This window comes from Leptodactylus fuscus, chromosome 1 (genome assembly GCF_031893055.1).
Source record: "Leptodactylus fuscus isolate aLepFus1 chromosome 1, aLepFus1.hap2, whole genome shotgun sequence".
NCBI classification, from domain to species: domain Eukaryota; kingdom Metazoa; phylum Chordata; class Amphibia; order Anura; family Leptodactylidae; genus Leptodactylus; species Leptodactylus fuscus.
Genome location: NC_134265.1, coordinates 342097763 through 342112471, shown reverse-complemented (window position 1 = coordinate 342112471; position 14709 = coordinate 342097763). Strand labels below are relative to the sequence as shown.

At 44.1% G+C, this 14709-nt stretch overlaps 1 protein-coding gene across 2 annotated transcripts in view; it reads left to right on the top strand.

The window, feature by feature from the left end:
• CORIN (corin, serine peptidase) overlaps window positions 1-10054 on the top strand; it is a 194274-nt gene extending 184220 nt beyond the window's left edge. Inside the window, exons 20-22 of one of the 2 annotated variants that reach the window (XM_075261498.1) lie at window positions 4101-4372; window positions 6098-6225; window positions 8904-10054. In XM_075261498.1, coding sequence (XP_075117599.1) covers window positions 4101-4372; window positions 6098-6225; window positions 8904-9086 — 583 coding nt within the window. In that variant the 3' untranslated portion in view covers window positions 9087-10054. The remainder of the gene's footprint in view (window positions 1-4100; window positions 4373-6097; window positions 6226-8903) is intronic. The other variant, XM_075261497.1, reaches the window with a different exon arrangement.
• Window positions 10055-14709: the final 4655 nt, after the last annotated feature.

Genomic DNA, 14709 nt, shown 5'->3' with positions numbered 1-14709 from the left:
ACAGCATCAGCAATAGTAAAATAGCTTAGTTTGAATCTATTTTGATGACTATCTGACACTAGAGTGTCGCTTTAAGAATACTGTCTCTGCCTGCCCACAGTCTAGGGCATTTTATGCTATGTTCACACTACTGTTATTAATGTCCGTTGCTGTCACCTGTCACAGGAGAAGTAAAGTAATGGACACAGATGAAGCCCTCTACACCTGTGTCCGTTCTCATTGACTATTCCCACTGCTATGCTCCATCATGGTTTTTACATTGGGGGTGAATCTTTTTTTTTTTTTTTTTTTTTTAAAGTCTTTTGCTCTCATTCTGTGATGAATGAGAGCAAGGACATTAAATAATGGTAGTGTGAATCCAGCTTAAAATTGTTCTGTTTTTTTTTTTTTTTAAATATAATACAGTACTAAGGAGGAATGATACAATCCATGAAATAGATTAAATTGAATAAGATAAGATAATTCTTTAATAGTCCCACAGTGGGGAAATTTCAGTATGTTACAGCAGCATAGTAATACAGATACAGGATAATACACAGTAATATAATACAGACTTAGACACACATATGCTGAGAAGAGAAGATATACTAGGAATCCATAGCAGCTAAGGAACAGAAAAGGAAGAAGGAAGACTTCATAGTCATCATCATTAGTTCTCTGTGCGGAGTGATCTTTGCTTGGTCTGATGTAGATTATACAGCCTGGTCGCGGTTGGAAGGAAGGACCTGCGATAGCTCCTTCTCACACTTGGGGTGAAGCAGACGGTCACTTACAGTGCTGCCAAGTCCCATCAAGGTCCCATACATGGGGTGGGATTTGTTCTCCCGCATGGAGGTCACCACAGACAGTATCCTTCTGTCACCCACCACCTGTACTGGGTCCAGGGGGCTCCCCAGGACAGAGCTGGCTCTTCTGATCAGCCTGTCAAGTCTATTTCTGTCCCTGGTTGATATACTGCTCCCCCAGCAGGCCACACCGAATAAGGCAATGATCGAAGTTTATTAAAGAATGTTTAACATTGGCAGACATTCTTTTCTTCCTTTGTCTACAGATTTCAGTACAAGATCCATTTCACAACTCTGTCAACTTCTAGCCTGTCACTATTACCATTTACAAGGGCACCATGCGGATACGAGAATTCCTTCTTCCTAAGTTTTATAAATAATTTGCACCAAAAATCTGGTTGGACTATGTTACTGATCCAGGGCAATAACATATAACACAAAGGCAGATGTCAGAGTTGTCAGTTATCTTACCCCAGGACTGACCGGGTAGATTGCATAATCAGACAGCTTGGTGGAGAATGCGGGCATGCCAATTAACCCTTTTTTGGACTGGGCTTTGGGGAAGAGGGGGTGCTTCTCTGGTAGAGAGTACTGTTCCTATCAGTTCATTGGAGGGACCACAAGGCATTCACCCCAGGTGGATTTGCGTTCTTCTGACAGCAGATTTTGCTACACTTTTGTTTGCATTGCAAAATAGTAAACTCTATGGCGAAAATCTGTAAATCTTCTATAGAATTGGCAGGCGTTCACACACAACATTGCATGCATACACACAACATGGCATACCTTCTTATATTTTGTAAAGTGCATCGAGACACGAACATGGATAGGAATGAGCCAATTACCAGTTTTCATTAAATATAGTAAATTATTCGGCAATCTTTTCCATATTGTAGCATGGAGCATATGACACTTTTATTCCGTGAAGGTCAGTCTGTATTTATTGTCTTCCACAGGACATTTTTAGTAATTGCTGTGCCGAGAAGAAAATTACAAGCTACATTAACCAGAAGGAGATATTTTGTGCATTTGATATGTTTTTCCAGTGCTTACACAACTAATAGTAACTTGGTAAATTAGGTAAAAGCTGACAGTGTTATTAGGTCATAAAACCAATCTACACGAGCAATAAAGCCCAATAGGCAGACATTTGTTAAAGGCTAATGTTACATAAGTAATTCCATTGAATGGTTCTAATGACTTCAGGATCTCTGTCCACGGGGAACAATATACAATGACAATTCCCCATTCTCCATTATTGCTCTTCTCCTCTATTAATAAGTCTATAAGTGGCTTCCCCGCAGTGCCCCATCCTTAAGAAATATGTGATGGATGCAGAAAATGTCGCTAAGATAAATGAGCGGACATTAGGAACATACAGTTCATTGTAAAGTTCCCGTTAGTTATGATTGGTTTCTCCATCTGTGACTTTTATATATCTCAGAGCAGACATATCTATCGATGTGGAATGTCTGTTTTATTTGCCGTTGAAGCATCAGTGCTCTATAAAGAGGTTACCCTACACAGCGTGGCGGAAGACCAAAAACGGACGCACGCTGATGTCCGAGCCCAGATGTCTGGCGTGAAAAATAAGATGTGTGATCAAACGAGAGTTCACATGAAATTTCATTTTAATGTTTTAAAAGAGTTTTCTCAATAAGACAGGCCCTGACCATAGGCATGGGGGGGGGGGGTATAGGGACTTCATAGAAAACAGATTACATTTGCTCTAAAGCTAGAGTTCCCCTTCAGAGATTAGCCATGAAAATAGTAAATTCCAAGTAAATGCCAAATTCCACAGCGGGAACATTAGACTGATGCCCCATGTTTGTGAAAACGTAGCGTTTTACAGTACCTGCAAAGTGAATGAGATCGTGGCTAATCCCATGCAAAAATCTGTGTCTTCAAAAACGCCTGTATGAAAATCGCTGAGTCTCGATTATATCTATGGAAACGCTGGTGTTTTGTATATGGGTATAATATGGTTAGAATGTCTCTGCAAAAACACAATGAAAAACAGTGCGGATACAAACGTTACATGTTTCCGCTGCATTTCGCTATATGGGGCCTTAATGATCCCCCTTCCTTTGCTGGATCTAGATTAAATCTATAACTAAATCTAGAAGCTTCTGCCTTAGCACACAAGGTCACATAGGTATTAGTCAGTGGCATAACTAGGAATGGCGGGGCCCCATGGCGAACTTTTGACATGAGGCCCCTCCCCCCCCAACCGACACTGACGTCGAAGACCTTGACCGACCCCCTCCTCCGCACTCTATTATGTCCCTTAGTAAGCCCTGCACACAGTATTATGTCCCTTACTGGCCCCTGCACACAGTATTATCCCCCATAGTGGTCCCTGCACACAGTATTATCCCCCATAGTGGCCCCTGCACACAGTATTATGTCCCATAGTGGCCCCTGCACACAGTATTATGTCCCATAGTGTCCCCTACACACAGTATTATCCCCCATAGTGGCCCCTGCACACAGTATTATGCCCCATAGTGGCCCCTGCACACAGTATTATGTCCCTCTGTGGACACCCATAAACAATTATTATACTCTGGGGTCTTTTCAGACCCCAGAATATAATAATCGGAGACCCGGGGGAATAAAAATATAAAAAATTACTGTTTCTTACCTGTCCCCGGCTCCTACGCTGTCTTCTCCGCTGGCGTCCTTATGAAATGACGTCAGACGTCACATGACCCGGGACGCAGGCCGGGTTCATGTGACGTCAGAGACGTGAGAAAGGAGGCCTGGCAGGATCGTGGAGAGGTAAGTAACACTGTTTGTTACGTTCCCTTACCTCTCCCAATCCGCCGATCATTATACTCGGGGGGGTCTGCAAAGATCCCCAAGTATAATGATAGTATTTGTGGGGCCCGCGGTGTTACTTGCCGATCCCGGCCCAGCCAGGATCGGCAAGTGAATAGGGCCCATAACGGCCTATTTAAAAAAAAAAAAAAAAACACAGCGGTAGCGGCTGTCACCGGGCCCCCTAATGGCCCGGGCCCTGTGGCAGCCGCCTCTGCTGCCTCTATGGTAGTTACACCACTGGTGTCAGTAATCCATAACATGACATTGCAATTCTATACCAAGTCTTCCCAATGCTGTAAGATTGCAGAAGCTTCTTTATAACAAAGCCTTATCCATGTACTGAGCACCATTACCTTTGGTGCCCAGTATGGTAAAGAATGAATAAATTGACACCAAACATTTCGCCGTAGATACATTCTATTGTATACAATCTATTGTATAATACAGAATAAGAAATAGTATTGCATCAATTGAAGATTATATATCTTTCAGGCGGGAACATGCAGCTGTATGGAAAGTTGTATTTGGAATAAACAACTTGGATCATCCATCGGATTTCATGCAGACACGTCTGGTTAAGAACATAATCCTTCATCCGCGCTACAACAGAGCTGTGGTGGATTATGATATCAGCATAGTGGAGCTGAATGAAGACATTGTGGAGAGCAGCTATGTAAGGCCTGTCTGCTTACCGTCCAAAGGCCAGCTGGTCAAACCAGACACATACTGTTATATTACTGGATGGGGTCATATGGGAAACAAAAGTAAGTATCCCTACTCTAGTATGTGCTTTTTTTGTAGCCAAATGTACCAAGTTGCTGTAAAGCCCTTGAAGCCCATAGGACGTAGATATAAAACATAAAATTCTAACCACCACTAGAGGGAGCCCAGGAGTCTAATGTATACTATAAAAAGCTGAGCTCAGCAATAGGACAGTATGTAGTAAGTGCCCATACTGCCTCTAGTGGCAAACCATCAAAATGGTATTGGGAATGTAACCCTGCCATCGCATTTCCAGCCCATAAACCACCCTATAAGTTTTTTTTTACATAAAGGTAATAGGTTTGTAAAGATGTCGTTATCCGAAGAGTCCCCTGCAGCATAAAGGAAAAAAATAAGTTTTAAAAAGTGGCCTGTACTACCTGTGAAGAGTCGTGTGTGTGGTTCTTTCATGGACTCCCATGTACATCATTACAAGCCAGCTCTGTTAGCATCTGGCGCATGCGCAGTGAAGCAAAACGTACTGACCTTGGCTTCACCTGCACACTGTGTATGCACCGTATACTACTGGAGTTTGCTTGTAATTGCATATCCGGCCTCTCGGACATCAACTAAGCCAGGGAACACGAAAATTCTCAGGAGACTAGAAGCTTCATATAAGAAGAATAAAGGTGATCAATATGAGATCAGTGCAGGTCCAACACCTGGGACTCCTGCTGATCAGCTGATAGGAGGAGCAGTGGTGATCATGTGAGTGCTGTGACCCCTTCACTGTTTACATTGCAAGCTGTTTGTTTGATAGTAGCCTTGCAGTGGATTTATAGTCTGGTCCCATTCACTTCTATGGAACAAGGTTGCAATTATATCACACGCCCACTATACAACAAAGAGCGTGCAATGCAAATAGAAGGGGGTCAAAGCCCTCACACAAGAGACCCGGCACCTTTTAACAGCTGTTCAGCTGTTATGGTAGTATCTGGCGCATGCGCAGTGAAGCAAAGCGTACTGACCTTGGCTTCACCTGCACACTGTGTATGCACTGTATACTACTGGAGTAGTAGTAGTACTGGACTGTCCATCAATATAAATAAGCTTGGACAGTCGCTTTGGGCCAAACATTGCAGGAACACAACCGAAAAAAACAGCAACTTCATTTTACAGTCCTAGCAAAGTGAATGAGATTTCATTTATTGAGAATCAACCCATTGGACCTACAAAAAAATGGAACTGCTGTAATAGACGGGGCACAGTGATGAAGACTGGGGTCACTTGTGTCCGTCATCATTACCCTGGAGCTGGCGGAGGCTGAGCCTCAATGGGATGCCAATGTATTGGCACGAATAATTGGGAAATGGGTTTTCAGGAGAATCCGCCATATTCTTGAGGTCACATGTTTATTTCATGCTCTCAGCCTTTCATGTGAAACCCATTTGCGTGGAAGCAGAAACCCCCCCCCCCCCCGACCTATCATTACCAATAAGTCACATCAGCAGCGTTAAAGAGCACTGACAGATAGGTGAATGGTAAATTTACGTGTCATGTTAACCTAAACAATGATTTCATTAGTCTTCTTAGGATTTTCTTAATGTTAGTTGAGCGCTCCTTACAGCAAACACACAGCTCGATTGCTAACAGACCTTGTAGGAAATGAAAATCAAATGCTGTCCTAGGGAGGTATTCCTGTCTCTCGCCGTCGTCTATCGCAGCCGTATATTACATCACTTGGCTATAGTTCACGTTTAACCCTTTGCCGTCTATCCCCTTATCAGTGCCATTTAAGCTACAGGAAGGAGAAGTGCGCATCATATCGTTGGAGCACTGTCGGACATATTTTGACACGATCACGTCCAGGATGCTGTGCGCTGGTTATGAATCTGGCACGGTTGATTCTTGTATGGTAAGCCATAATTTTTTTTATCATTTATATCACTGGTTATACTTAAATTTCTATCTAAACAGATATATAGAACAATATGCACCCTGACAAGTTCATGAAGAATTCATAGAACCCCATATTAAAGGGGCTTCTGGGCTATAAATACACATCGGTGGTGGTCCAACATGTAGAATCCAACCGTTCAGCTGGTCTCAGCAACTGATACAAAGACAATGGAAAGAACATTTCTCAGCAGATAACTTTTGTCTGCTGAGGGTTATTTCAGAGTTCCAGTTACTGTGCTGGATTTTTAGGAATGGCAGGTAGGTTGGTAGTGGGACCTGTCATTCCACCCCCCTCTAGTCCGCACTTTGGAGATGTTCCGGCAGCGTCTCAGCTGCAGAAAGTCTCCTCGTCAAGGAGGCTTAAGAAGTTGCTCCAGCAGCAACATTTTGGCAGAGCTTGGCTGGAGAACAAACAGAGAGGTCATATTTTTGGAGCTGTGTCCTGAATGATTCTACTGGCTTTTGGTTTGCTGTTATCCTAGGTGAGGTAACCTATTCTGTGTTTAGTTAGTGCCTAGCCGGGCAGGGATTTATTTTTGTATGGTTTTCTTTTGTTGCTGCATTACCTTTTGTGAGTGAAAATAAACTCTACCTTTGTTTTGGACTAAACAAACTGGACCTGTGTGTCTATGCCACCCCACCCAGCAACCCCAGACCCTGACACTATATATTATATATAATGTACATTGTGATATTCCTCCCTGTTCATCTCATCTGGCCATTATTGTTATATGGTAATCTCCTTGTCAGCATTTCCCCATTTTTTTCTTACTGTTTATGTTTTTTTTTTTTTATTAATATGTTATTTAATAAAATTAATTTATATTAATTTTGTTGTGGGCATGATTTTGGTATTGGGATCTGACAAATGGAGCAAGATAGATAAAACAATGTCTTGGGTAAAACACCAGCTAGCTTAAAGTGTAACTCCAGCTATAAACAACTTTCATCAATGAATAGTATAGGTGAAAATAAGAAACTCTGTAATACATCTTATTAAGGAGATCTGCTTTGTTTCCCACTTTTCATGCAGTTACTTTCTCCATATAAGTCTATAAAGAGAGAAGGGGGGATAGAAATGAGACTCAAATAATTGCTGCTGTTACACTCCACTGTTCCTTATTTGTTTTTGTTTTTTTAACACTGCTAGGTTGTGGATAAGAGGCTACTGGTGTACAGAATGAGGCAATAGATCAGTTAACCCTACTATGCCCTTCCTTCCCCATAGATTTTTGTGTGTGAGGCTGAATATGGAGATAAGGAGCAGGAGAACAGCCTAACAAGTACTGAAGGAAATAGATCTCTTTAATAAGATATATTACAAAGTTTCGTATATTTAAATTCACTATTCATAACTGGAAGCATGCTTTAACCTATTACTTAAAATATGATCCTGGGGATGGGAATATCACTTTAAGGCACTGTAGAAAGCCATTATAATTGCCATTGTAAAATTTACGAGTCAGTAAAATCAATAAAAAAAAATCATAAAGAGCTGCAGTCTCTGCTCTGCCATCCTTAGAATCCACTGAATTCCTATAATGCATATTTTCCCCCAACATTAGATTAGTGTAAAAAGCTTCTTTTCTCACAATGAAAATCACCAGACCATATTTTGTACAGGCCCCCGTGGCTAATCTTTTCACATGGGCAACCATGAAGAACATTCATGGTAGTTAATCGAAGTCAACAACAGGCCAATGTGGAACCAAGAATAGCCATAAAAAACAATATCACATGTTTATTCTAGTAATACTACAGTTTAAAGGGATCCCATCTTTTAAACACATTTTTTTTCTCCCTAACATGTCAGAATAGCCTTAAGAAAGGCTATTCTTCTCCTACCTTTCCTTGTCTTCTCCGCGGTGCCATTCGTCTGCAATCCCGGTTTTTCTCGGTATGTAAATGAGTTCTCTCGCAGCACTGGGGGCGGGCCCCAGCACTCAAACAGCACTGGGGGCGTCTCCAATGCTGCCAGAGAACTCTTCAGCGCTGCCTCCATCTTCTTCTGCAACAAGGTCTTCACTGCGTCTTCTTCCGGTGGTGTCCTCTAACTTCTAGACATAGGGCAAGCCGACTGCGCATGCCCGCCGGCCAAGAGAAAATGGCCGCTTACAATACTGTGGAAGCGGCCATTTTTCTTGTGGCCGCGAGCATGCGCAGTCGGCTTGCCCTAGGCCTGAGGCCTAGAAGTTAGAAGACACCACCGGAAGAAGACGCGGTGAAGACCTCATTGCAGAAGAAGATAGAGGTGTCGTTGGAGAGTTCTCTGGCAGCATTGGGGACGCCCCCAGTGCTGTTTGAGTGCTGGGGCCCGCCCCCAGTGCTGCGAGAGCTCATTTACAAACAGGGGAGAAGATAAGGAAAGGTAGGAGAGGAATAGCTTTTCTTAAGGCTATTCCGACATGTTAGGGAGAAAAAAATGTGTTTCAAAGATAGGATCCCTTTAAAACCCTTTAAAGCCGTCAAACAAATTCATTCCCCATCATTACCTATAAACAAGTCCTCGATCATCGAAAAAGTGCCATGTTTTGTCAAATCTTTTATCTCCCATTCTATTGATGTTGGTCAGCAGCGCAACTCTTTGATATGGCTCCTATAATTCTTATCTCAACAATCTATGTGTATTTTCAGGGAGACAGTGGGGGACCTCTAGTGTGTGAACAGCCGAAGGGACAATGGACGTTGTATGGTCTCACATCCTGGGGATCCGTATGTTTTTCCAAAGTTCTAGGACCAGGTGTCTACAGCAATGTGTCACATTTCGTGGACTGGATTGAAAGACAAATATACATTCACAGCTTTTTACTCAACTAAAGATATATAAGAGATTCACGTGCTGAGAGACTAGCGAGAAGCCTTAGCCTCATCGGAGGTTTTACGTGATATTCGTTGTGTGTACGTATGAAAATTCTATATATTTTTGGTTTTCAATAGTAGGTATTTTAGTCAAAACTTTTTGGACTTTTGTACATATCTGTTCACAGTTTTGTTTTTCTGTGTGATCATTCCTAAATGACCTAAGATTTCAGGAAATGTATTTTACTGTTCATAGGGAATATATTATATATATACTGTATATGGGGGACAGGTCTGCTTTATTTTGGAATCAAGTAGTCCAATTAGAATTTTTTAGAACATATTAATGAGCCTTGCGTTGGTCAATGCGAGTCTGGACTGAGACACAATGGTCTCTACACCGGTGATTCCCATAGTGGTCCAGGTGGACCCCTAGGGAGCACAGTCACGACGCAAATTTCCATCGTTAGATCTAATCTTCACATTTTTTGCCGAGTTTTGGGAATATGGTAGAAAGGTAGCAGCAGGGGGTCCACCAAAACCGGTAAAATTTTGAAAGTGGTCTACAAGAAAGAAAAGTTTGGGAACCTCTGTTCTACACCCACTCAGAAAGACATCTATTGCTTGGGTACATCATGAAATAAATCTCATTTCTCCATCTAGACTTACAGTTTAGTCAACGTTTGATGATTATGAGTGAAAGCATTCCATTGTAAATTAACAAACACAAGGAAAATACTGAAGATACATTGAGAATCCTCATGTTACTCAAAATAAGTGACAACCACCAAGTTTGTGAATAGTGGAGTTCAACACTACTCTGTTCTTAACCAATCAAAGACTGATCTCAGGTGATCTAGCCCTTGGCTAAGATGAGACTACTATCCAATTGACCTCCATTTATTGAAACCTTGTTGTCTTTGTTCACTGATTTTCCCTAAGTGGCAGAGCTCAGATGTTATAACTTAAGCTTAAGTTCACATCTGCACTAGAGTCTCCATTGGAGACTCCGTCACAGAAAATCGGCAGAGAGAAAAGTCCTGCACACAGTTTCAAAACAGTGAACATCTGGCGGACCCCATTATAGTCAACTAGCAATACCTGCGACTTTGTCCGCCGCCCCCTCCCCTCTTATGCGCGACACAGCAGCAGCGTGGCCACGGTCCCCACCCCCATTGCCCTGTGGCTGCGGCATCACCGGTCTCCTCTGCTTCCCGACGCGCGACCTGGACGCCGAGCCCACGTTGTCTCCCAAAGCCTTGCCGCGCCACTATCATCCCCCCAAGCCACACAAACCCATGTTGGGCATGCCTGTTTTCTCATGTGGGAACCCCAAATACTTCCCTCCCTTCCTCCCTGGCTCAGGGCCCCGGCCTGGACCCCCCAATCCCCATTAGCAACGCTGCCTTGTGTGCCTTTCTCCTCCCACGCGCAGTCAGCCAACTCCTCCCCCATGACCCCCCACTATGCTCTGTGGTGCCGTGCACCTCCTTGTCTCCCCAAAACCGCTCTCCCCAGAACTTGGCTCCTGCTTGACCGTATGGCCACCTAAACTCAGCTCCTGCGCCCCTTGGCTGGGCAGCCGGCCGTGTCCCCCTGAATGCCCCAGTCTACTCACTCATTTGTCGCTGCCACGCCACTTGAGGGGTGCCATAGTGCCCGGCCGCACGTCCGGCTCGGTCTCGAGCTGCGAAGTAGGAGGCAGCGAGTGAGGGGCGCTGACTGTCTCCAGCCGGCACGCACCTATCACAGCACAGCACAGAGCGTGCATCACATCATCCCAGGCCCTGCAGCGGACCCGGGGACAGACTGGCCGGTACCGAACGTGCTTTTGGGGGATGGAGCCAGATGAAAAGTACCCTAACCTTCCTTCCTGGGGAACAGCTAGGTATGTGCCAAATCTCAGCCAAATACGTGCCACCGTTTGGCCGTGATTGAGGAACAAACATCCAAACACACAAACTTTCACATTTATAATAGTAGGATGGGGTCCACAGGTGTCTGTGTCTAACTGATGTTTTAGCCTTCCCCCATCTCCATTGTTCATGTCCCCCAGTGGACCAGAACTAGGGAAAGGCCTAGCCTTCAGGCACGTCATTGAAGATCCTCCACTAACATGCTGTCTATTATACTACAAAATATTTTTTTGCTACTGTCCTGGAGCTGTGGACAGACAGAAGAAGATCGTCATGGGAAAGTGCATGTAAAGATCTGCACGGTACTGTGTGTAGGTTAACATGCTATATCGTGCTGACAGACTCACTTTAAAGGGAACCCAAGATTTCAAGTCGGCCCCCACAGATAGATTGATTCAGGTGACCCTAACCTAGCAGCTCTCGAATATACAAATAAGATCCTTGGAGAAATGAGGGCATTGCTCCAAAGAGCTCATGTCAGCACCAAGAAGGAAGGCACATACATGAAAATGGATTCCAAAACTTAAAAGGGGTGGCTTGGGATTTTCCAAAATGTGACAATTAGATACAATAAAAAGTCACTATTTCCCTATTCAGTCCTACGCCATTTTGTTGGTCCCCCTGACTCTGAGTCCAGGAGATTGTCTGCAGCAGCCATGTGTATGATGTACATGAAGATATTGCTGCAGGATTGCAGGGGACCCCTAGAGCGGTGGGGGATGGAACTGGTATTAGTTATTGCTTTACTGAATCACATTGTGGCATTCTAGGAAATCCCAGACAGCCCATTAATGTGCACTAAGGAGCGTTTTATCTCTCGTTTTGTTTTTTGCGGAAAAATATTCTAATGAAATCCAGAAACCAAATACTGAAATGTCATTACCTATCATGGCGATATTTTATCGTATGTCTTATGTGCAGTCATTCACGTCACAGACTAGATTTCCTCCCACAGCAAAAACTAAGACTCCCGAACAGTGTATACCCCCATAAGGCGGCATCGATACCCAGATAGTGTTGACTATGTGAATGTTTATCTAGATAATCATAGGATGTAATATGTGACCGCAAACAGAAATCTGTTCCATTGTAATATATTATGCTACCTATGCTTTTATATTAGTGCTCTGTAAATAAAGAGGTCTAGATTTCTAGTAATTCCTGCCTGCTTTCTTGTATTTGGGATAATCTAATAATTGTATTTTCAGATCAGATTTATTAAAACGGAGATCCCTCTTTGGACCCACGTTAAGGATTCTATTGGTGATCATCCGTTTCTTTGACTTCCCCATACTACTGCCAACACCACAACAGCCTCCGCTTTTCCAATCCCACTTATTGGGACCCGCAGTGATCTGCTCCGATTGGTTGAATTATTTGTCACTAAGTGATCAATATCCCAACAGTGCCACTGCAGGCGAAATGAAGTATTACATTGTGCGTACTGAAATCACTGGGACGCATTTATTAATAAAGGCCCCGGCGACAGGTTAGGAACTGGTGTATATTTCCATTATGAGGGCCCCTTCACACGGCGTAAGCGCTCGGCTCATTCTGAGCCGTACACTCGAGCGCTTCTAAACACTTCCCATTCACTTCAATGGGAGCGTGCGTAAAGCCGGCTTTATGCCGAGCGCTTACGTTATGTGAAGGGGCCCTAACTCATACCAGAAAATTTGCGTGAGCTATATCGAATACGTCCGCTAAGGTGTCCCTTCTCCTGCCCACCCCGCTCGGTCCACATTGGCATAAAATGGCAACGTTAGGGATGGAACATGGGATGTGGTGCACAATTGGCGCAACAAAGCGCTAAATGTGTCCCAATATCATTATGAAACTGTTATTACTTGCAACAAAGAGTTTTTCTTTTAGACCATTTCATAAATCTCCTCAAAAAGTGTCTGAAACAAGTGACAAGTCTTCCGTCTACACCACTTCTCTAGAGCATTTCCCATATTATACCCTTGGGAATCAAGAGCTGAGGCCAAAACCCAGGCAAGGTAAGACACACCAAAATTTCAACACCGCTTTTCACATCATTTGCATATGAATAAAAGATCAATTCACATAAAATAGGAACTCCAGAGCTCAATAACAAAGGAATAGGGAAAGTGTGGAATCACCTGAAGGTTATTAGATTTATAACCAATTTACTGCTGACAGACTCCCACTGAAGAGTAAGTGTTTTGTATAATACACTGTCCACCAATAAGTATTTGGACACCCAGTAAAGTTCTGCGGAGGTGGAGTTATGGTCTGGGGGTGTCTCTCCTGGTATGGACCCTTGGTCCCAGTGCATGGTAAACTGAACACCGACGCCTATTACACTATTTTAGATAAGTGTGCTTGCTACATTATGGCGGTTCTATGGGTCGGACCAATGTTACTTCCAGGATGACGACACCAGCTGTCATGTAGCGAGATCTACCATGGCTTGGTACAGTGACAATCAGGTTATCCGACTGGACTGGCCTGCCCAGAGCCCAGACTTGAACCCTATCAAGCACCTCTTGGACGAGTTGGATCGCCGAACTAAGGGCTGCAACAACCGAACAAATTCGGTGAAAGAACTTACCTGTCTTCTCCAAGCTGAATGGAATAAAATACCACTAGCCGTCATACAAGGACTTGTGGAAAGCCCCGGAGGGTTGAGGCTGTAATTGCAATTGGTAGACAGTGTATTTGCATAGTAGTTATTTTATGTAGTAACATATATATTCCTTATTCCATATGTACATTTACTTAGTATGTATATACAACATTGTGCAAGGTGCCGCAGGGTAAGAATGCCTTCAACATTACAAGTGTTAATAGTTTATTTTTATCCATTGAAGGGGTTGTCCAAGGACTTAATAAAGATATCTTACATGGGATGGGCATTTGTTTCGGCTGGACCTGGGGGTTCCAGGCTGATTTCCTTTACTATAGTCAGCCAGCCCCTATAGCAAAGGATAGGAGGAAGGGGCGGGGCATCCTGAGGGACAGTGGCTAGTTCCAATCATGTGACCTGGGGTTGGAACCATCAGGTACAGTTGCAACAAAACAGGTAAGCTATTTTCAAGTCCCTGGACAATCCCTTTAACAAAATGAAGAAAAGAGAAATCTAAATTCCATTAATGTTTGGTGTGACTGCCCTTTGCTTTCCATCAGTTCTTTTCGGTACTCTTGCAGACAGTTTTTGAAGGACCTCGGCAGGGAGGTTGTTCCTGCCATCTTGGAGAACTAAGCAGATCTTCTGTACATATAGGCCTGCTCCAATCCTTCTGTCTCGTCATGTAACCCCAGACAGACTGGATGATGTTAGTGATAATTTAATTCTATTAATTCTATGGCTCCCCCATGTTACTGGGCCCCTTGCACCGTTCTGTGGGCCCCCCGCCCGGGGGCCCCCTTCTTCCGCCATGGTTGCACCTCTGCTCCCGCGGAAACTGTTTTTCCGTGCCCTCCCTGGTTCCCGTGAGCAGACCAGAATAGGCGGCATGGCTGCGGCGCTTCGGAGCCAGGAGTAGCTGCTATGTTGGATGGGTCGCACAGCGGCCCACCCACAGACTGCCTTGGACGTATCAGGCCACGCCGCTTCTTCACCGTGCCGCCCAGAGCCTGCCGCGCACTAATGGGAGCGCCGCTGAAAGACCTGTGATGACGCCATCTCAGGTCCTGCAGCGGAGCTGGAGTGGCGTTTCGCTGGTCGCGGCGGGGCTGTCGAGGGAATGTGCATCTCGTGA